Raw genomic sequence first — 24,081 nt, 5'->3', positions numbered from 1 at the left:
TAAAACATATAAATTAATACTTAAACATGGTTTAAACATGTCATGGCCATAACCCATTCTCAACCACATACATTTAAGCCAATCCCAAAAAGCATCCTCCCAGGACCCTGAGCCGCTATGGTTTTTCCTTGTGACTATGTGTATGTGGCTATGTGTCAGGTCATAAGCACAAACAAATGATAACACTAGTTCCATTGTTACTCCAATCTCCACACAGCCACCACAAGGAGTTGTATCTCCATCACGTCATTGACATACCCAGACCAGCTGCAGGGAGTTATCAAAAGCACAGCGTTTGCACTAAAGAAATGTCTCTGCTCTGTTTTAACCCTTCAACTGGTTCTCAATCCATAAGCATTTAAGGCATATAGGTGTTTCATTCTACAACATATGTACTAGAAAATCATCCATAGGACGAGTGGAAGACGGCATTTAGTACCACCTCTGGTCACTAGGAGTACCTCGTCATGCCGTACGGTTTGATGAATGCTCCCTCAGTCTTTCAATCCTTTGTCGTTTTCAGGGATCTGCACGGACAGGGTGTAGTGGTGGGTGTAGTGGTGTATATAGATGATATTCTCATCTATATACACCACTACACCCTGTCCGTGCAGATCCCTGAACATTTCATAGATGATATTCTCATCTACTCCGCTACACGCGACGAGCATGTGTCCCTGGTGCGCAAGGTGCTTGGTAGACTGTTGGAGCATGACCTGTATGTTAAGGCTGAGAAATGTCTGTTCTTCAAACTTTCTTAGGATACCACTTGTCAGAGTCAGGGGTCGAGATGGAGTGTGACCGCATTTCAGCCGTGCGTAATTGGCCGACTCCTACCACGGTAAAAGAGGTGCAGCGATTTTTGGGTTTTGCCAACTACTACCAGAGATTTATCCGGGGCTTTGGCCAGGTAGCAGCTCCCATCACCTCTTTGCTAAAGGGCGGACCGGTGTGCCTGCAGTGGTCATCTGAGGCGAACAGGGCTTTTGGTCAGCTGAAGGCGCTGTTCACCTCGGCTCCGGTGCTGGCTCATCCGGATCCTTCCTTGCAATTCACAGTCGAGGTGGACGCGTCCGAGGCTGGGATAGGAGCTGTACTGTCTCAGCGCTCAGGTACGCCTCCCAAACTCCGCCCCTGTGCTTTCTTTTAGAAGAAGCTCAGCCCGGCGGAGCAAAACTATGACGTGGGGGATCGGGAGCTGTTAGCTGTTGTGAAAGCTCTTAAGTTGTGGAGACATTGGCTTGAGGGGGCTAAACACCCTTTTCTCATTTTGACTGACCACCGCAATCTGGAGTACATACGGGCAGCGAGGAGACTGAATCCTCGTCAGGCAAGGTGGGCCATGTTTTTCACGCGTTTTGTGTTCACCCTATCATATAGACCAGGTTCCCAGAATGCTAAGGCAGACGATCTATCCCGGCTGTATGACTCAGAGGAGCGGACCAGGGAGCCCACTCCCATACTTCCGGCTTCTTGTCTGGTGGCCCCGGTGGTATGGGAGGTTGACGCGGACATTGAGCGGGCGTTACGCACGGAGCCCACTCCCCCCCAGTGTCCAGTGGGTCGTGTGTACGTTCTGTCTGAGGTTCGCAATCGTTTGATCTATTGGGCTCACACGTCACCCTCTTCTGGCCATCCTGGCATTGGTCGGACAGTGCGCTGTCTTAGTGGGAAGTACTGGTGGCCTACCTTAGCTCAGGACGTGAGGGTTTATGTTTCTTCCTGTTCGGTGTGTGCCCAGTGCAAGGCACCTAGACACCTGCCCAGAGGTAAATTACAACCTCTCCCCGTTCCACAACGGCCGTGGTCACACCTATCGGTGGACTTTGTTACGGATCTTCCTCTGTCACAAGGTAACGCCACGATCCTGGTCGTTGTGGATCGGTTTTCTAAGTCCTGTCGTCTCATTCCTTTGCCCGGTCTCTCTTCTGCCCTACAGACCGCAGAGGCCCTGTTTACACACGTCTTCCGGCACTACGGGATACCTGAGGATATAGTGTCTGATCGCGGTCCCCAGTTTACATCGAGGGTCTGGAAGGCATTTATGGACCATCTGGGGGTCTCGGTCAGCCTGACCTCAGGGTTTCACTCCGAGAGTAATGGGCAGGTGGAGAGAGTAAACTAGGATGTGGGTAGGTTTCTGAGGTCGTATTGCCAGGACCGGCAGGGGGATTGGTCAGTTTACATCCCCTGGGCAGAGATGGCACAAAATTCCCTCCGCCACTCCTCCACTGACCTGTCTCCCTTTCAGTGTGTACTAGATTACCAGCCGGTCCTGGCACCGTGGCATCAGAGCCAGATCGAGGCACCTGCGGTGGATGAATGGTTTCGGCGCTCGGAGGAGACATGGAACGCTGCCCATGTACACCTGCAAAGGGCTATCAGGAGACAGAAGGCGAGTGCCGACCGCCACTGCAGTGAGGCTCCGGTGTATGCACCGGGGGACCGGGTCTGGCTCTCGACCCGAAACCTGCCCCTTCGCCTGCCCTGCTGGAAGCTGGGTCGACGGTTTGTGGGGCCCTTTAAAGTCCTGAGGAGGTTGAACGAGGTTTGTTATAGGTTACAGCTCCCCCCTGATTACCGTATTAACCCCTCGTTCCATGTGTCTCTCCTCAGGCCGGTGGTAGCTGGTCCGCTCCAGGAGTTTGAGGTGCGGGAGGTTCCTCCGCCCCCATTGGACATTGAGGGGGCACCGGCGTACTCTGTCCGTTCCATCCTGGATTCAAGTTGCTGGGTTGGAGGCCTGCAGTATCTCGTGGAGTGGGAGGGGTACGGTCCAGAGGAACGGAGCTGGGTTCCCAGGAGGGACATCCTCGATCCCTCCTTGTTAAGGGAGTTCCATCGTCGTCATCCGACTCGCCCTGCTCCGCGTCCTCCTGGCCGTCCCGAGGCCGGGTGTCGCGACGCACGGCTGGGGCCGCGCGGCCGGGGGTACTGTCACGGATACAGCCGAGGGCCTCTCCTCCTTGCTTGGGCAGGCTTCGGCGTTCGTCGTCACCGGAGTACTAGCTGCCACCGATCGATGTTTCTGTGTCACACTAGTCCTGTCTTTATTATTCACACCTGTTACTCATTAGGCTTATTGGTTTCCCTATATTACCTCTGTTTTTCCTCCTGGGTTTGTGCGTGATTGTTCGTTGTTACGTCGTCTGTTGAGCTGTTGTTTCGCTCTTCCCTGCGTGGAGGGTTTGATATGGTTTACTTTGTGTTTAGTAAAGCCATACTTTTCTCAGTTCTGTGTCCTGCGCCTGATTCCGTTTCACCACTTCACCCAGACGCTGACAATAATGTGTCTGGGCAGGATATGTTTAAGGACTCTCAGTACATGATAAAACTTTCAGTACATGGTAAAACTCTCAGTATATGGTAAAACTCTCAGTACATGGTAAAACTCTCAGTACATGGTAACATGCCATATCTATGGGAATATGACATTTCTGGGATTAATTTATAATGGACTAAATAGAGGATTACATGATGTAGCAGGAAATTTAAATATTTGATCATGCCTTGTTATGTACATGGGGCAATACGTTATTCCTATCATTTCATAATGGCAGACATATACCCTTGTTCATGTAGGTTCACCCAGTGATGGGTTTCCCGGACCTTAATGTGATGCGTGCTGCAGAGCGCCTAGTGAGGGTGCACCAAGCCAAGTTCTCTCTAGACATCACGCATTCTACAACAGGTAGACTGTTTCGTTTCTTTCCACCTCAATATTCAAATTACAGCAACTCCTTTTTCACATAAAGTATCTAATTACACTGGAGGAATGTTTATGCATTTGCTTGTTCCAAGATGAAAAAAATCAATGTCATGGGATTGGTTTATTTTATTAAGGGGAATCCTCTTTTCCTCTCTCGCACTCTCTCTCTGCAGCGCCAGACCATCGAGATAATTCCCTTCACCAAGGTGACCTACAAGTGGAAGGGAGACACACATTTACTTTGTCTATGGGAATGAGTTTAAAGCCAGTGCTGATGACTATACAGCTACCTGTTGCTGCACAATGGTGCTGCACAATACTTTAATGTGTGGCCCTGTACGGCTCAGTCGGTAGAGCATGACGCTTGCAACACCAGGATTGTTAGTTCGAATCCCGGGGCTAACCATATGTAAAAATAATAATAATTGCATGACTGTGGATAAAAGTGGCTGGTGTAATGGATGGCTTTGATTATATTGAATATGTCTTTCTTCCAGAGGGAAGGTGATTGTATTGTAGTTTATTGTTGGCTTGGTAGTTTGCTAAGCTTGATAGTCATTCAACTTATGCAGTGAATGCTTTGGATATTGTATTTTCCACTTTAGAAGTATATGCTTGACTCCCGTGGTCATCCGTACACTAAGCGCTATGTACAGTGCATTCGGAAAGTATTCAGACCCCTTCACTTTTCCCACATGTATATAAGGTATTTCTGGTTGTTTTTTTTGTAATAAATTTGCAAACATAAAAACAAATCTGTTTTCGCTTTGTCATTATGGGGTATTGTGTGTAGATTGATGAGGGGAACATTTTCATTTAATCCATTTTAGAATAAGGCTGTAACATAACAAAATGTGGAAAAAGTGAAGGTGTCTGAATACTTTCCGAATGCACTGTATGCAGTAGGAAGTAGCTTATAAACTGTACATTACTCAAGTGTTATAGCGATTGTGTGTAAATGGGGTCTGATTGTTGGAGTGTGCCCCTGGCTGTCCTTAGAATTGTGCCATCTGGTTTGCTTAATATAAGGAATTAGATTTATAGCATTTACTTTAACTTTTGATACTTAAGTACATTTTAAACCAGATACTTGTAGACTTTTACTAAAGTAATATTTTACTGGGTGACTTTCACTTTTACTTGAGCCATTTTCTTTAAGGTTTCTTTACTTTAACTCAAGTATGACAAATGAGTACTTTTTCCACCTCTGGACAGATACTCTTTCTGGATCAGCACATCTTTGTTGTGTCACAATATTACATCCTACATTATGCATAAGTAACAACTTTTAATCAGATATAGCTGAAGATGGAGACAAGTGTACAAATCATTGATGTGTAATTCCTTCCACAATTCACAGTCACTTTGTGATGCCAACCATTAGGTATTTGCCAACCAGAAACACAATTCACCTTTGTTTTTAAATCTAAATCATTGATGGTGCCAGCTGTTGTTCTTCAGAAACATGGATTTCCAAAGCCAACATGATCTTGGAGTGCCTTGATCTCACAAAGAACTGCCTCTTTCTGTAGGTTCAACTGTGAAATAAAAGTAAATTACTTCATTAAATGCATATACATATAGATAACATTGTTTGAAACAATTCAGAGAGGACCAACCTTCAGGGCATATTTATAGGACTGCTCTGCCTCAAGTCTTCTGCCCATCTGAAACACAACCACGCAGCACATGCACACACACTTGAGGGTTAATACTCATGGATTTCACCTGAACTCTTTGTTTGTGTCAAAACCCCCAGTACACAGCCCTAAAGGAGCCAATTCTCTTCTGGCCCCCTTCTACACACACGATATACTGTACTGTCCTATAGCACTCAGTCCCACATTACAAGATCTCTTCACATCTCCTCAACCATTCCTGGGTGAAGTGACAACAGAGATCCTTTCATTCTATATGTAATTCTATGGTAGTGACATCATACGGTTTGGATCATAGAAACAGAATCCATAGAAAGGCCTTGAAACCTCTAACCCTGGCAATCTGTCTGGCCATCATTGACTTGAATGGAGAGGACCGTTTTATGAATTCTATTTCTATGGACTGGACGCTCACCTGCAGAGAAACTAGAGACAGGTAACCCCACACCTCCGCGTTCCCGTTGTTCAGGGTGTTGGCCTCTGTCAGTGCATCCTCTGCTTCAGTCAGCTCCCCTAGCTATGTGTGGGCACGTACACGTACACATACACATACACGTACACACAATCATTGCAACTAAGAATGTATTCCTAATTCCTAACTAGCCTGGTTAAATAAAGGTTAAATAAATAAAAATACACACACACACAAATATTGCCTTGATAGGTAATCAAAAAGAGTGGTATAATTTGAGAAGAGTAGATATGGTATTTTTACCCGGTAACAGGCAATCCCTAGTCCCAGCCAGGTGAGGCAGGAGGGGGTGCTCTTGCAGGCGCGCAGGTAAGTAGTTTTCGCCCTCTGAAACTTAAGTGTCAATACATAAAGGGTTAATTTCAATCATGTTGGCACACATAGGTAGGTAGGAGCTGGAGATGTACACCTAATTGGTTGATGAAGTGCAGAGTCAGACTAAAAACAACAAATCTCCCACACGCCTAGTGATTCTTAATTACAGGGCGTTATTTAGAGTGTGTAACTTTAATATTTTTTACTTTTTAGAATAATGTATTGTTCTCCACTAAAACAACTATCAACTCCTGAATATTCCCCAGTAGTAAATAAAGAGTTCTCAGGTCACAGGTGAGGTGTGTGTGTAGCCCCCACCTCCTCTTCCTGCAGGTAGATGGATCCCAGCCGCAGGTAGATGGGGTGTGTGTCTGTGGCATCCGTCACAAAGTCCAGGGTCCTCTCGTAACACTTCTGGGCCTTCCCAAACTCCCCAGTCAGGTGGTGTATGTGCCCAAACAACGCCCATACATCTGGGTCCTATACGTGTTCAGAATATACAGTGAGGGAAAAAAGTATTTGATCCCCTGCTGATTTTGTACGTTTGCCCACTGACAAAAAAATTATCAGTCTATAATTTTAATGGTAGGTTTATTTGAACAGTGAGAGACAGAATAACAACAAAAAAATCCAGAAAAACGCATGTCAAAATTTTTATCAATTGATTTGCATTTTAATGAGGGAAATAAGTATTTGACCCCTCTGCAAAACATGACTTAGTACTTGGTGGCAAAACCCTTGTTGGCAATCACAGAGGTCAGACGTTTCTTGTAGTTGGCCACCAGGTTTGCACACATCTCAGGAGGGATTTTGTCCCACTCCTCTTTGCAGATCTTCTCCAAGTCATTAAGGTTTCGAGGCAGACGTTTGGCAACTCGAACCTTCAGCTCCCTCCACAGATGTTCTATGGGATTAAGGTCTGGAGACTGGCTAGGCCACTCCAGGACCTTAATGTGCTTCTTCTTGAGCCACTCCTTTGTTGCCTTGGCCGTGTGTTTTGGGTCATTGTCATGCTGGAATACCCAATTACGACCCATTTTCAATGCCCTGGCTGAGGGAAGGACGTTCTCACCCAAGATTTGACGGTACATGGCCCCGTCCATCGTCCCTTTGATGCGGTGAAGTTGTCCTGTCCCCCCAAAAAAACACCCCCAAAGCATAATGTTTCCACCTCCATGTTTGACGGTGGGGATGGTGTTCTTGTGGTCATAGGCAGCATTCCTCCTCCTCCAAACACGGCGAGTTGAGTTGATGCCAAAGAGCTCGATTTTGGTCTCATCTGACCACAACACTTTCACCCAGTTCTCCTCTGAATCATTCAGATGTTCATTGGCAAACTTCAGATGGGCATGTATATGTGCTTTCTTGAGCAGGGGGACCTTGCGGGCGCTGCAGGATTTCAGTCCTTCACGGTGTAGTGTGTTACCAATTGTTTTCTTGGTGACTATGGTCCCAGCTGCCTTGAGATCATTGACAAGATCCTCCCGTGTAGTTCTGGGCTGATTCCTCACTGTTCTCATGATCATTGCAACTCCACGAGGTGAGATCTTGCATGGAGCCCCAGGCCGAGGGAGATTGACAGTTCTTTTGTGTTTCTTCCATTTGCGAATAATCGCACCAACTGTTGTCACCTTCTCACGAAGCTGCTTGGCGATGGTCTTGTAGCCCATTCCAGCCTTGTGTAGGTCTACAATCTTGTCCCTGACATCCTTGGAGAGCTCTTTGGTCTTGGCCATAGTGGAGAGTTTGGAATCTGATTGATTGATTGCTTCTGTGGACAGGTGTCTTTTATACAGGTAACAAGCTGAGATTAGGAGCACTCCCTTTAAGAGTGTGCTCCTAATCTCAGCTCGTTTCAAATACTAATTTCCCTCATTAAAATGCAAATCAATTTATAACATTTTTGACATGCGTTTTTCTGGATTTTTTGGTTGTTATTCTGTCTCTCACTGTTCAAATAAACCTACCATTAAAATGATAGACTGATAATTTCTTTGTCAGTGGGCAAACGTACAAAATCAGCAGGGGATCAAATACTTTTTTCCCTCACTGTACATCTGGGTCCTATAAGTGTCTTGAATATACAATATAGCAATCAGGTCCTGTGTGGATCACTTAGTCAGAGCATGGTGTTAATAACACCAAGGTTGTGGGTTCAACTCCTGCAGGGATCACACTCTGCTAATGTGCTAGCCATTTGATTCCTGTATGGAATAATATATAAATTTAGAAGCATCAGATTATCATCAGATTGCTGCAAAACCAATTTCCCTTTCGAACAATAAAGTCAAAAGTTTAACTTGAAGGGCCAGACACAGATTAAACCTAGTTCTGGACTAAAAAGCTCTTTCAATTGAGAATTTCCATTGAGCATGCTTTTTACTCCTGGACCAGGCTTAATTTGTGTCTGGGAAACGGGCTGGAAACATCTGTTGGCGCTACCTGAAAGCTGTCGTTGACCGCCTCCTTCAGGCTGGACTCGGCACTGCCGTACTCTGCCCTGAGCAGCTGCAGGCGGGCCAGGACCAGGTGGTAGGAGCTGCTCAGACCCCCCTCTGGACACAAGAGCTCCTGGGCCAGCGCTCTCTGGGCCATCTGTGGGAAAAGGGTCAGAATTGGACAAGATTAGTTACATACGCACAATAAAACACATGGATCATCAGAGTCTCTTATCATCTCATCTGTAGCAAACACAGGACACAGAGGGAAGGCTGCCAGATATGTGTCAGGAGTGATGCATAAATGCACACACACAATGTAAACACTGCACACACACACACAGTAAACAATGCACACACACACACATTCACACACACACACAATGTAAACCGTTCACACACAATGTAAACAATGCACATACACACACACAATGTAAACAATGCAAACACACACACACACAATGTAAACAATGCACACACACACACACAAACAAACAATGTAAACAATGCACACACACAACCAGAATGGGTCAGACACAAATAAAAGGTGAGATTCAGAGCTGAGATCAGCTCCACGCAACTCTACCTTTTGATACAGAGCTATAGTGGCTTACCAGTCTAACATACTGTATGTGTTTTTCACTCATTATCTTCTGTTGGATTGGGCCATGGTTTAGTGTATAAACATCAATAGGCTTCTATACAGCATGTGTGTCTAGTAGCTGAGTGTGTGTGTGTGTGTGTGTGTGTTGCTGACCTGTAGTGCGTTGTTCTGCAGCAGGAACTGCACTGTCTCCATATAGATTGTGGTGTTTAGTCTGGTGGGGGTTGCTAGATGTCGCATGGTGCTAGGTTCAGCCTCAGCACCTCCCTTGTATCCCTCCCCAGGCTTGCTGCCCTGGCAGCTCTGAGACCCGGTCACCACACTGGCTTCTGGAAGGCCATCTCTGTCTGGATGGAGTTCTCCTGGCCCTCATAGAACAGGCCTGACCAGTGGTCACATAATGAGACCCAAACAGAAAAAATACAGTCACCACCATTGGACTCTGCACATTTTTTGGAATTGACTCCCAATTGAAGAATCAGAATCGACTCCAATATTTCTAAAGTCATACAGCCCTATTACCACACATTATTCTAGTATTGTAACACTGTACAAAGTTTTATGCCGTGTCATTAGAAAGTGTCAGGCATTTCGTTGTATTGAATTCTTGGGATTAGATGATGTTTACTGACAAATGAAAGTAAGATGTCTGTTTGTGGTTGTGATTAATAGAGGAGTTTCCAGCCTTGTCCTAGATCAGTTTGTGCTGTAGAGTCAACTCCTAGGGTTGTTGTTACAAACATACAGTATCTGGGACCAGGTTAGCATCTCCCTCCCTGGCTCTCATCTCTTACCAAACAGAGTCCAGGCCACCACATTGGTCGGGTCCACACACGTGGCTCCCTCAAAGAATGTCTCTGCCTCCTCGAGGCGTCCACCCATCTCTGCCAGGATACCACACATAAGCAAACTGCAGACAGACAGAGAATATCCAGAATATCATTCAGTTAGACTTTATGTAATTCATTTATTTGCTCATAAAAGAAACAACACACATAAAAATAAAAAAAAGATTGTGCAGGGGTGAAAACCCATAGAAAGGGCTTGTAGGAAGGTCCTTGCCCTCATCCCATGAGAGGTATACATGCAAATGACAAGTTCCTGGTTTCACTGGATGTAAGTTTTAAGTATGGACCTCTATTCCCCTAGCCTGGTTAAACCAGACTGAATGCTAAACCAGGTTACTATCCCACTCCCTATTACCTGGGCAGGTGTGTCTGCTCCATGGACACAGCGTAGTGGAAGCACTCCTCAGCCTTCTGGTAGTCAGCCGTCAGCATGTAGAACACCCCGTAGTCAAACCAGTGGGCTGGGTCGCTACGGTCACGGGTCAGCTGCTGCAGCGGGGAGAACAATCACAAACAAACCAAGCTCACTAAAAGAGTTCGAAAATTCCTTTCTGAACCAACTAAAATCATACTTAGAAATGTCCATTGTTATGATGTTTTGTCCCTCCCGTCACAACTAAAGGTCCAATGGTTGAAAACATTCAAGAGCTTTTTCACAGGCACACTAGTGACGGCTCCACAAGGTGTGTGGTGCAGACAGTGTAACTACTCAGAATGTGATTAAGTTGAGTGCTTCAGCACCTCGCTTCGCCCAAACTGATCCCCTCAAACACTCAGTTTACCTCCTGGTAGTACTGGGCAGCTAGCTGGTAGTCCCCGTTGAGCTGGGCCTCCTTGGCAAAGTGGATGGCTGGGCACAGTCCACCAGGGGGCGAGGCTGAGTCTCCTGGGCATCCACTGACAACGTCTGGAGAGAGAAGAAGAGCAAGGCCGTTAAGTATTTTTTGTGATAGATTTTGTGGACACAAACATTTGCAATGTGGCACAGAATTAATTAATGTTTCAACAAATATAGCATGTTACAAACAGAAAGAAAGTTGGTTGCAATTTCAATTTAATCCTCCAGAAACGACAGAACAAATAATGCAACAAATATTGTGGTTAAACTCAAATATACTAATTGACAAAAAAACTTCTTTTTTTTTTGACAAAATGTTTAAAAAATGTATAGTCTTCGTAAATGATATAATCGGTAGGACTGGTGGAGTTATGTCGCACATGCAGCTAACAAAAACATATGGAAATGTCTGCTCTACCCAAAATTACAACCAAATAATTGCAGCCTTACCGCAAAATTGGAAGAGGAAAGTGGAAGGGGGAGAAAGTAAGGAACTTGTCTGTCGGCCTTGCATTAAAGAACATAATTGGTTAAGGAAAACTGTGATAAATAAAAAAGTATATCAGTTTCATTTAAGGACCAAAGGATTGACAGCCGTCCCATATAGATTGCAAAATAGTTGGGAAGAGATTTTTGACGTACCGATCCCATGGCATAGTGTTTATAAACTGATACGCAAAACGACACCGGATTCAAAACTTAGAATCTTTCAATTTAAATTATTATATAAAATTCTTGCTACCAATAGAATGTTATTTATATGGGGGATACAATCTTCCCAGCTCTGCAGATTTTGCTGCGAAGAGACAGAATCATTAGATCATTTGTTTTGGTACTGTCCATTTGTAGATTGTTTTTGGACACAGGTCCAGGAATGGCTAAAGGATTGCAATATTTACTTGGAGCTAACCTTGCAGATAGCATTACTGGGTGATCTGAAAAGTCATAGTCAATCGATCAATAATATAATAATACTTTTAGCAAAAATGTTTATTTTTAATTCGCGATCTGTGGAGGCAATGAGAATAGAAAGGTTCAGAACTTTTGTAAGACATCACAGTACAGTTGAAATATATATGGCAAATAGAAATCCTATATGGATGGTGTTAAGAGATAGATGGGAGGTGTTGAATGGAATTGAAGGATGGGACTAATAACAACTAACAACAAATAATAACAAGATAACTAATAATGTAAGCATACTGTGTCCATAATAAGTATATAGGTTGTAGGTTGGGAGCTTTTGTGAAAGAGCACAGTTAAAAAGATATGGCATATAGAAGCAAACTGGATGGACATCATGAAAATTATCGAGGAGAAAAAGGAGAAAAAACAAACAAAATATAATTATTGTAAAATTGACTGTGTCCATAAAATGTAGATAGTAAGTATAAGCTGGAAGTAGAGGCCTAAGCATTGTTGTTCACTAGTTTACTCCAAGTAGGGAAAGGGTGGCGGGGTTGAAAAGTAATAAAGGGGAATATATTTTTTTAATAGGATATGTATGTATGTATGTATGTATGTATGTATGTATGTATGTATGTATGTATATATGTATGTGTGTGTGTATATATATATGTATATATATTGAAAAACATGGGGGATTGGAAGTGATGCAGACAATTACATTGATGGAAGTTACAATCTATCTGAAATATTAAGCTGATCTACCCCCCAAAAAATAATAAAACAAATTAAAACGGATAAAGTAGTGACGTAGTTCCTCTATGCCAAAAGAGTCCATCATTGAAACCAGACCCTAGCCATGCTTTAGCCTGTGGTCGGGTTTAAGGGAGGGGGAAAAAGGGAAGAACAGAATATGCAGAAATCCATGTAAAGAAAGAGCTGGGCATGTACACTACCAGTCAAAGTTTGGACACACCAACTCATTCAAGGGTTTTTCTTTATTTTTACATTGTAGAATAAGAGTGAAGACATCAAAACTATGAAATAACACATATGGAATCATGTAGTAACCAAAAAACGTATTAAACAAATCAAAATATATTATATTTGAGATTCTTCAAATAGTCACCCTTTGCCTTGATGAAAGCTTTGCATACTCTTGGCATTCTCTCAACCAGCTTCATGAGGTAGTTACCTGGAATGTATTTCAATTAACTGGTGTGCCTTCTTAAAAGTTAATTTATGGAATTTCTTAATGCGTTTGAGCCAATCAGTTGTGTTGTGACAAGGTAGATAGCCCTATTTGTATACAGAAGATAGCTCTATTTGGTAAAAGACCAAGTCCATATTGTGGCAAGAACAGCTCAAATAAGCAAAGAGAAACGACAGTCCATCATTACTTTAAGACATGAAGGTCAGTCAATACGGAACATTGTGCAGTCGCAAAAACCATCAAGCGCTATGATGAAACTGGCTCTCACGAGGACCACCACAGGAATGGAAGACCCAGAGTTACCTCTGCTGCAGAGGATAAGTTCATTAGAGTTACCAGCCTCAGAAATTGCAGCCCAAATAAATGCTTCACAGAGTTCAAGTCACAGACACATCTCAACATCAATTGTTCAGAGGGGACTGTGTGAATCAGGCCTTCATGTTCGAATTGCTGCAAAGAAACTACTACTAAAGGACACCAATAAGAAGAAGAGACCTGCTTGGGCCAAGAAACACAAGCAATTGACATTAGACCGGTGGAAATTTGTCCTTTGGTCTGGAGTCCAAATTTGAGATTTTTGGTGACATGATCTCTGCATGTGTAGTTCCCACCGTAAAGCATGGAGGAGGAGGTGTTATGGTGTGGGGGTGCTTTGCTGGTGATACTGTATGTGATTTATTTAGAATTCAAGGCACACTTAACCAGCATGGCTACCACAGCATTCTGCAGCGATACGCCATCACATCTGGTTTGGGCTTAGTGGGACTATCATTTGTTTTTCAACAGGACAATGACCCAACACACCTCCAGGCTGTGTAAGGGATATTCTACCAAGAAGGAGAGTGATGGAGTCTGCATCAGATGACCTGGCCTCCACAAACCCCTGACCTCAACCCAATTGAGATGGTTTAGGATGAGTCGGACGGCAGAGTGAAGGAAAAGCAGCAAACAAGTGCTCAGCATATGTGGGAACTCCTTCAAGACTGTTGGAAAAGCATTCCAGGTGAAGCTGGTTGAGAGAATGCCAAGAGTGTGCAAAGCTGTCATCAAGGCAAAGGGTGGCTATTTGAAGAATCTCAAATATAAACTATATTTTGATTTGTTTAACACTTTTTTGGTTACTACATGATTCCATGTGTTATTTCATAGTTTTGATGTCTTCACTATTATTCTACAATGTAGAAAATAGTAAAATTAAAGAAAAACCCTTGAATATGTAGGTGTGTCCAAACTTTTGACTGCTACTGTATGAAAATGTATGCACTCATTAACTGTAAGTCGCTCTGGATAAGCGCGTCTGCTAAATGACTAAAATGTAAATTACATTTGAGTCATTTAGCAGACGCTCTTATCCAGAGCGACTTTACAGTTAGTGACTGCATACATTTTTTTTTTCCATACTGGCCCCCCCGTGGGAATCGAACCCACAACCCTGGCGTTACAAACGCCATGCTTTACCAACTGAACTACACGGGACTACAATGTACTGTAAATGTATGTATGATGGGACTGGGAAGGGTGAGCACGGGTGTGTGTGCGCAACGTGCATGCATTCCTGTGCTGGTGTGTGTGTGTGGACGTGTTTAACTATACTTGTGGGAACCAGAAGTCCCCACAAGAATAGTATACAAACAACAATCTGACCAACTGGGGACATTTTGTTAGTCCCTACAAGGTCAAATGCTATTTCTAGGGGGTTTAGGGTTAAGGTTAGAATTAGTGTTAGGGTTAGAATTAGGTTTAGGGTTAGGAGCTAGGGTTAGTTTTAGGGTTAGGAGCTAGGGTTAGGTTTAGGTTTATCTCTCACGATACGCACCACAGAGTACTGTCAATGACATGGCAGCAGAAACATCACCACTGAGTACTGACCATGACATGGCAGCAGAAACATCACCACAGAGTACTGACAATGACATGGCAGCAGAAACATCACCAGAGTACTGACCATGACATGGTAGCAGAAACATCACTACAGAGTACTGTCCATGACATGGCAGCAGGAACATCACCACAGAGTACTGACCATGACATGGTAGCAGAAACATCACCACAGAGTACTGTCATGACATGGCAGCAGAAACATCCCCACAGAGTACTGCCAATGACATGGTTGCAGAAACATCGCCACAGATGTATATCGTTAGTCTTATTATACATCCCACTTCTGAGATTGTATGAAAAACAATTGTTTCTGAATAACATACAAGGGGAAACATATGTATCAGACACCGTTGGATTGTCTTCTCAAACAGACTTAAAAAGGGACGACGGAGCTAGCCTGGTCCAAGTTGGCAAGACAGCACAAACAGATCTGGGACCAGGATACTAGGGATCCAGTTGATCCTTCTCTAAATCTATAATACAATGTAAGGAACCGGCCTCAGATGAGAAGAACAACAAGCAGACTGGCTTGTTTACCAGACTTTAGGAGAAAAGCACCAGCTGGCTACTGGTTAGTCCTGACCCCACTGTCTAAAAGCAGCTATTAAGCCCTCATGCAACTGTCATTCTCAACATTTCCCTAACCAGGATCATATTCATTAGGGTACACCATAGCAAAATGTTTTGCAACGGAAAACAAAAACAACTGTTTCTTAAGTTCAGGTAGTCTCACCCTGTTGCAGTCAGTACATTTTTTTTTGGGTGCCTAATAAATGCGACCCAGCCCTTTCTCACCTTAATCTGCTCCTTGAAAGCAAAGTACTTCCCAGAATAGTTGAGTTCTCCCAGGAGCTTGGTCTTGCGCTGCTCCTGGCTGGTTGGGTCCAGAGGCTTCTCTCCAGGCAGGAAGGCAGGCCCGAACAGCTGCTGGTACTGCTCCAACACCTGGCCTGCCACACTGGCTATCTGGGCCTGGTACTCCTGCACAGCCTGGTACAGCAGGATATAAGGAAGGAAGTAGGGAAGCAAGGAAGGAAGTAATGGCTAAAAATATACTTGTTTTCAAACAATTATGACATTTGGCAACGATTTACATTCCCAGAGCACGTTATAAGGTTAAGTGTGACGTTGGTTTGGGATGTGCTGGACCGCAGGAGACAGCAGCTATCATCACTGGAAACCACTGGCATTGTATGCCTCTACTTACCTTTGACTGTGTACACAAATCTAGATTATGGCCACAAGATGGCAATCACTCAGAGTGAATGTAATGATTGAGGGAAGTGTAATCATCAGACCATGTTATTGGATTGCATTTGTGGAATGTGTGTGATGGTTTACTCTCTCTGCTCCAGCAGGTCTGCGAGGCAAGGGAGCTCTAGGAGGTATCAGCTCCATCACCCTTTCAACAGAAATGCATAGAAAACGTGGTAAACCATAAAACAATGTTACAACAACGTTACTAGGATATTACTACAAAGTTACTACAACATCTTTTCAAACCATCCCTTTTTCTTCCCATTCCAATCTATATTACTGCAGTACTTCCACTCAATTACTTCAGACTTAAATGTTTATCTCTGAGGCCATTCCACATATTTGATTAAAGTTGAACAAACGTAACGTTACCTTTTGGCTAACTCTTCCGGTGATCTCTTTGGCACCAGCGACTTCTCAAAAGCGATTTCAATGATGATGTAGGTTCTGGAATCTGCATACATCTAAGTTCAAGGTTCAAGTTCATTTGCCATATGCAATAGATACATTGGAAATGGTACACAGAGATGATAGGTGCTTCCTATAGAGGGCGGAAGGTACCCTTGGGGGTAAGAGCGTTGGGCCAGTAAACGAAAGGTCGCTAGTTCGACTAGGTGAAAAATCTGTCCATGTGCCCTTGAGCAAGGCACTTAACCCTAATTGCTCCTGTAAGTCGCTCTGGATAAGAGCGTCTGCTAAATGACTACATTGTAAATGTATACATGACCCCTAGATTTGATATTGTTTATTGGTTCACAGAACCCCAACTCACCTGGCCCTCTGTGTTCACTTGTTGCTGCTGTTCAGGTTCAACCAGCGTCACACTATCAGTGCCAATGGGTGCTGACTTCCCCTGTGTCCCGGGCTGAAATAAAACAAATCACTATCTCCTTCTCTCCCACCAAGCAAGGGAAACAAGCACAGTATACTTCTCTTCTAGTTCACGCTTTACGAGTTAGAATATTGCCATGAGACATTGTAGAAAGACGAAGTTGGAAATGCACAATAGTAAACCACCTGTTTTCAAATGATACCATGGTTCAACCACGCTACAGTTCAAAACAGTTATTAAACAGTTATTTTCTAGGTGTATGTGGGCATGTGTAGGCAACACTTCTAGGCAACGCTTGTGTATGAACCACGAATGAGAGGGGGTTGTTTGTGTGGATGGATTCATGTACCTGTACGTACCTGTGCATGCCTGCATGTCTGTGTACTATATGAACATGAATGTGTACTTTGTGCACTTTGTGTGTGTGTATCCGTGGGCATGCTTGTGTGAGTGTGTGTGTGTGCACTTGTGGAGGCATGTGTGTGTGGGTGCGTGCCTGTGTGTAGGAGCCTGTTATTTGTCTGGCCGTGCCAGATGCTCAGTTGGTGGGGTGGCTGTGTACGTGTGTGTGTGTTTACGTGTATGTATGTGTGTGTTTGCAAATGAGTGTGTGTGTTCGCCGCTCCTTCTGCGGGGGGCTGTAGTGAGGGGCCAGATGAGCTAACAGCTAACGAGATGATTCACCGCTCTCTGACGAAGCTGGCAAACTGCTGCCATTAACGCTAATTGCTTTGGGAAGCGCTCCTGTTGGTGCCGACCCACAATTAAATCAGACAGGAAATCAGGGACTCTGATCTAAGATGCTCTGTGGGAGACCGCAGCTGGCCTATCACTGAATGCTATTGAGACCTTTTACAAAGAAGTAATATCCTGGCTCTATCTCAATTTGTTTTTCTGCGATTCCTTGCATCCTATCTCCTTACCTCCTTCTCAACCCTACTGGAGGAGAAGGTCAAAGGTCCCTCCCGTCTCACCTTGTTCTCCAATGTGTTCTGAGAAAGAGGCGAGGAGAGAGGGTGCTAGGCATCAAGGAAAGATGAATTGAGAAAGAGCCACTGTCTGAGACGCAGAGCCCCATCATGGTCAAAAAGGCAGTAAGTCCGTCGCTCACCCTTTTGGGCGATTCCTTGGTGTCCTTCCCGCCCTTGTGGCCGCCGTCGAACATCTTACTAGGGGCCGCCTTACAGGAGCCTACGGAGGAGAGGGCCCTACCTCAGCCCTGTGTGGCCGAAGCCCTGATACTCTCTCTCAGGACACTGATGTTTCTCTTAGCCTATCAAACACAATACAATGCTCATGTTCATTAGGGCACACCGTAACAAAACATTTTGCAACGGTAAATGAAAATGACGGTTCTTATTGGACCAAGTCCATGTAGTCGTCCCTCCTATTTCAGTCCGTTTTGTTCCGTTTGTCGCCTTATGAACATGACCCAGGTCACACATAATAACACCAGAAATCACTCAGCAGGGGGTGGTTTGGTTCCATGTTGCCAAGGTAATGCCAAAACTCACATTCAGCACCTCAGGGGGAGCACGAGAGCATTAGAGCACATCACAGGAGGTTGGTGGCACCTTCATTGGGGAGGGCGGGCTCGTGTTAATGGCTGGAGCGGTGGAATGGAATCAAATACATCAAATATGGTTTGATGCCATTCCATTTGCTCCGTTCCAGACATTATTATGAGCCGTCCTCCACTCAGCAGCCTCCACTGGAACACATTAGAGTGATCCTATTGGCTTCAAGGGTGTAATGAGAGAGGGATGAGACCAAGAGATAACGATTAACAATCCAAACTATGGCACAACAAGCCAATTAGCAATGAGTAATAACGATACCCGCAGGGATACAGTGCTGGCACAGCTGTGAAATAATAAAAGATGTGTCAAATGTGAGTTGTAGTTAACTGATGTATCTCATATTTCCACATTTGTTATTTACTGCGCTAACACAAACAATTTGTTTTAAGATTGTAACAACATGGACCATCAAGTTTTTTAGGATACTTGAGGGTATCATAGAAAAATGTTTTAAGGGCAATAAAGTGTTATCTATCTACATAGGAAATGTACTAAAACAAACCAAATGTCCTCAGCAACATGATACTTTGAACGAAACTCCAACTGACAGAGAGAGAGAGCGACAAGGACATGAAAACTGGCACGGAATGGAATGATGATAATCTGCTGTGTCTCAGAATGAATTAGTCAACATGGCTGCATCTGTTCTGGTAGTCTGTTCTGCAAGTCTGTTTCATTTCTCCACTCATATCAGTCTCACACACACACACACACACACAACTAAAGCAGTTCTGTAATAATAATGAGTGACAAATTAGTGTTGACCGTTCCTCCACACCTGCCACTGCCAGCCTATCTCACCTTAGCCTTGCGATACCAAACCTGTCAACACCATATTCTAAAGAAACCTTGAATGGCTGTAGTTGAAGATACTCTCACCTTGACCAGTAGGTCAGAGCCGTAGAAGGGGTAAAGCCGGTATGCCCCACGGATACGCCTCGCCCCGGGATACAACAGGGGCGCCATGTCCACGTATGCAACTGCATGGAAGGAGAGTTGGGTCTCATCCTCACCCTGTTGAAAAGGCACACCCACACACACACACAGACAGACACACACAAAGGCAGTTCAAACAATCATTAGTAAGGATATTAATAATAATGGCCAGGAGTGATTTAATCAGATCCTGTACAGGAGAAATTCAGCGTCTTACTCCCTTGTCTTTGCCAGCCTTCCCTCCCTTAGTGGCTCCAACCTGTGGTGACCTCATGACCTCTACTGGCCACAGTCTGCTCTCTGCTATCCTACGGGTCAGACTGAGAGAGGAGGATAGAACATAGATAAAGAATTCAATTAAATTCCATTAAATTCAATAAAATGTTATTGTTCCCAAAGGGCAATTTGGTAGTTGGCTTATATAAGCCAACTTTTTTCAATTAAATATTGAAAAACTTTATTGAGGATACTGTAGCTTCATACCCTCTCTATATACAGTACCAGTCAAAAGTTTGGACACACCTACTTATTCAAGGGTTTTTCTTTATTTTTTAAAACTATTTTCTACATTGTAGAATAATAGTGAAGACATCAGAACTATGAAATAACACATATGGAATCATGTAGTAACCAAAAAAGTGTTAAACAAATCAAAATATATTTTATATTTGAGATTCTTCAAAGTAGCCACCCTTTGCCTTGATGACAGCTTTGCACACTCTTGGCATTCTCTCAACCAGCTTAATGAGGTAGTTACCTGGAATGTATTTCAATTAACTGGTGTGCCTTCTTAAAAGTTAATTTATGGAATTTCTTTCCTTCTTAATGCGTTTGAGCCAATCAGTTGTGTTGTGACAAGGTAGGGGTGGTATACAGAAGATAGCCCTATTTGGTAAAATACCAAGTCCATATTATGGCAAAAACAGCTCAAATAAGCAAAGAGAAACATCAGTCTATCATTACTTTAAGACATGAAGGTCAGTCAATACGGATAATTTCAAGAACTTTTAAAATTTCTTCAAGTGCAGTCGCAAAAACCATCAAGCGCTATGATGAAACTGGCTCTCATGAGGACCGCCACAGGAAAGGAAGACCAGAGTTACCTCTGCTGCAGAGGATAAGTTAATTAGAGTTAACTGCACCTCAGATTGCAGCCCAAATAAATGCTTCACAGAGTTAAAGTAACAGACATCTCAACATCAACTGTTCAGAGGAGACTGCGTGAATCAGGCCTTCATGGTCGAATTGCTGAAAAGAAACCACTACTAAAGGACAATAAGAAGAGACTTGTTTGGGCCAAGAAACACGAGCAATGAACATTAGACCGGTGGAAATCTTTTTGGTTCGAACAACCATGTCTTTGTGTGACGCAGAGTAGGTGAATGGATGATCTCCGCCTGTGTGGTTCCCACCGTGAAGCATGGAGGAGGAGGTGTGAGGGTGCTTTGCTGGTGACACTAACAGTGATTTATTTAGAATTCAAGGCACACTTAACCAGCATGGCTACCGCAGCATTCTGCAGCGATCCGCCATCCAATCTGGTTTATGCTTAGTGGGACAGTCATTTGTTTTTCCACAGGACAATGACCCAAAACACACCTCCAGGATGGAGTGCTCCATCAGATGACCTGGCCTCCACAATCAACCGACCTCAACCCAATTGAGATGGTTTGGGATGAGTTGGACCGCAGAGTGAAGGAAAAGCAGCCAACAAGTGCTCAGCATATGTGGGAACTCCTTCAAGACTGTTGGAAAAGCATTCCTCATGAAGCTGGTTGAAAGAATGCCAAGAGTGTGTAAAGCTGTCATCAAGGCAAAGGGTGGCTACTTTGAAGAATCTCAAATATATTTTGATTTGTTTAACACTTTCTTGGTCACTACATGATTCCATATGTGTTATTTCATAGTTTTGATGTCTTCACTATTATTATACAATGTAGAAAAAAAATCGAAATAAAAAAAAACCTTGAATGAGTAGGTGTCCAAACTTTTGACTGGTACTGTATATTTGTTACAGATAAAATCCAAGATTTGTGTGTTTAAAAGCAGAACTCAATAGAAGCAGATCATTTGCAGTGAGGTGGTGTGGTGTATCTGTCTCACCAGGCTGCACCATCTGCATCCAGAAAGCAACGACGCTCTGTGTCCCAGCTCACTCTCTTCTTATTGGTCTCCGCTTCATTCCGGAAATCCCTGTCCTGGAAAACACAGGAAGAGATGAGGGGAAGAGATCCATACATTACACATAATGTATTGGTCAAACCACTGAGAGGGCAAACAACATTGACTCAATGACAATAATTGAAAATACGACAGAACAATAAAAACATTGTATTAATTTCGTATTAACGTGAGATCATGCAGCAGTACTAGAGATGGTTTACCTACCATAATACTAGAGTACAAGTAGGCTAGAGTACCTCTATGCTGGTGAGATCCCCATCCTCCATCTCAATGGGCTCGCCCTCCATGGAGACACCTGGTATGAATTGAGCTCCAGAAGCCAACAGGGGACCCAGGGGCCACTTCCTGGGTCTTCCCATGGGTTCACCTTCCCCGTCCACTTTCAGCAGCCCATTGGAGAACAACAGCACCTGCTCTTTCTGGGGGGAAACAAGAAATGTGTCAGGTACAAGTTAAAGTTAAATGTCATATGACATTAGGGATTGTGGGTTCATCTATGTGTGTGTATTATATCCTTGAATTACTGTCAATAGTTCAAAGTTGATAACATTTCCACAGTAAAAATGCTTTAGTGCATTAGCATGGGACTTGGTCTGTACTATTCCAGTGTGATTGTGAACTATAGAGTTGTCATTCTATTCAATAGCAAATATTTGCCAAAATCCATGAAAATAAGAGGAATTTCACTTTACTTCCTGTATTGACTCAATTGAAATGGAATTGACCCCAACCCTGATGGCAACATAGGTATTTTATCTCTTACCTCTGCAGTGAGGGGAACCTGCAGGGCAGCCACATAGCTGCAGGGAGGACCAGATCCAGAGACAGGGTTCCACACCTCCGGTACAGAGTAAGCTGTCTCCACAGTAACCTTCAGCAGGTTGGATTCAGACAGCTGGACGCCGGATAGCAGAGGCTCGGGAACACAGACGGTCACGTCTAGAGATGGCTGGGTGCCAGGCAGAGAGGAGGGGGATGTCAATTACAAACAAACATAGAGTACACACACACACACACAAACCCACAGTCACGTATGAACACACACACAAACCCACAGTCACGTATGAACACACACACACACACACACACAACCCACAGTCACGTATGAACACACTCACACTCACACGAAGACACACACACACACACAAAGTCTCTTGTGCTGGTTAGTCTTTACTCGTACCTTACAGCTGCCCTCCTGTGAGGCTGCATCCGCAGGTGAGCCAGGGGTTGGATGAAGTAGCACAGTGGATGAGAAGCTGACCTGACCTATCGAGGGTGAGAGAGAGAGGAATCAATTTAAATTTAAATTTTAACCATGAGTGAGTTTTTTTTGTCCCTGGAAGGTATTAAGTTAGATGGATACTTGATTGGATCTAATGTGTTGGTCTCTCACCATGCAAGATAGGTAGCAAGTCCACTATAGCTTGCCCTATAACTGCAGTCTTCTCCTCCTTCTGCTTCTTCTCCTTGGGAAGGAACTCAATCACTGTCACTAAATGACAACAACAACACAACAGAGAGGATTAATGTGATAAGCAACCGTCGATTAGTGAACGAGTGAGACACGGTACAATGAGGATATCGATCAATCCTCAAGATGAATAGTGGCTATAACATCTGAAATAGGCAGCATACATCATAATAATGGAATAGTTGGTAGTAGCTCACATATGACAGGTTTGTGTGCCATGTCATCTAATGTGTGGCCAGCATCTGAGCACTCAAAGCTGCAGGTGAAGTTGTAGTCCACGCCCTGATCCACAGCAGCATCTAGCTTCTGGGAATCTCCCAGGATGATGCCATTGAACTCAGCCCTCACATAGATCAGAATGGACTCAGCCTTGTTGCCCCTCTGGAAGTGAAAAAGAGACACCATTTTGTTAGAGGTGTGTTTATTATAATACTAACGTTAGCTAGCTAACATAATTTGATCAATGGAGCTCAGTCACAGTCGGGGGTGCACATTTTTGTCATAGCCTAACACACCTGATTCAACTGATCAATTAAGTTAGTCATCAAACTCTTGATTAACTGAATCAGTTCTACTTTCTGAGCTTGGACATAAAAGTGCACAACTGTGGATCCCCAGAACCCGAGAATTTAAAACACCGAGTTAGCCATATGCAAGCTGCTACTACTGACCTTTCTTATTATACCTCAGTGATACTACTGCAAACCAGATAGGGATGCAAGCTTACCAGGTTATTTCCACGTAGTACAGTTATTTTCACTGGTACTGCTTTGTCTCCCGCACCACGAAATTGTTCCATTATGGTTTTGTAAATCAGAGTGAGTAAAAGTCAAAGGTTTGTTGATTGTCCCGATAACTACAATTTCCCCCCTGCACTGCAGCAGATGAATACATCAGTGTCCCCGTTTCCATAGTAGCGAGTCTGAATATCGCGAGATG

General features: G+C 43.9%; 1 protein-coding gene across 1 annotated transcript; it reads right to left on the bottom strand.

Annotated features, from left to right (window-relative positions):
• Nucleotides 1-4,718: 4,718 nt before the first annotated feature.
• On the bottom strand, nucleotides 4,719-24,040 carry LOC121570725 (cilia- and flagella-associated protein 70-like). Its single transcript, XM_045221005.1, has 24 exons — nucleotides 23,870-24,040; nucleotides 23,340-23,523; nucleotides 23,065-23,163; nucleotides 22,852-22,937; nucleotides 22,435-22,620; nucleotides 21,908-22,090; nucleotides 21,591-21,685; nucleotides 19,705-19,807; nucleotides 19,431-19,565; nucleotides 16,912-17,004; nucleotides 16,512-16,603; nucleotides 16,224-16,284; nucleotides 15,678-15,872; nucleotides 14,781-14,826; nucleotides 10,827-10,951; nucleotides 10,400-10,533; nucleotides 9,991-10,106; nucleotides 9,350-9,558; nucleotides 8,597-8,749; nucleotides 6,473-6,634; nucleotides 6,083-6,172; nucleotides 5,783-5,884; nucleotides 5,329-5,376; nucleotides 4,719-5,247 (listed from the first exon to the last, which is right to left on the bottom strand). The coding sequence occupies exons 1-24, from the start codon at nucleotides 23,939-23,941 to the stop codon at nucleotides 5,167-5,169; spliced, it is 2,850 nt and encodes a 949-aa protein (XP_045076940.1). The 5' UTR covers nucleotides 23,942-24,040; the 3' UTR covers nucleotides 4,719-5,166.
• Between the last annotated feature and the right edge of the window lie 41 nt (nucleotides 24,041-24,081).

The sequence above is a fragment of the Coregonus clupeaformis genome, chromosome 7 (assembly GCF_020615455.1).
Source record: "Coregonus clupeaformis isolate EN_2021a chromosome 7, ASM2061545v1, whole genome shotgun sequence".
NCBI classification, from domain to species: domain Eukaryota; kingdom Metazoa; phylum Chordata; class Actinopteri; order Salmoniformes; family Salmonidae; genus Coregonus; species Coregonus clupeaformis.
The sequence above is the reverse complement of the archived record's forward strand: the minus strand, read 5'-3'. Positions and strand labels throughout refer to the sequence as shown.

Bases quoted from the DNA above. Each gene is read 5' to 3' on its own strand.
- LOC121570725 (XM_045221005.1), bottom strand. From the start codon at position 23,941: ATGGAACAATTTCGTGGTGCGGGAGACAAAGCAGTACCAGTGAAAATA. The intron at 22,621-22,851 runs GTACGAGTAAAG...CCTGGCACCCAG, and splicing joins CACAGGAGGGCAGCTGTAAG to CCATCTCTAGACGTGACCGT. The intron at 16,285-16,511 runs GTAACGTTACGT...TTCTGTTGAAAG, and splicing joins CCGGAAGAGTTAGCCAAAAG to GGTGATGGAGCTGATACCTC.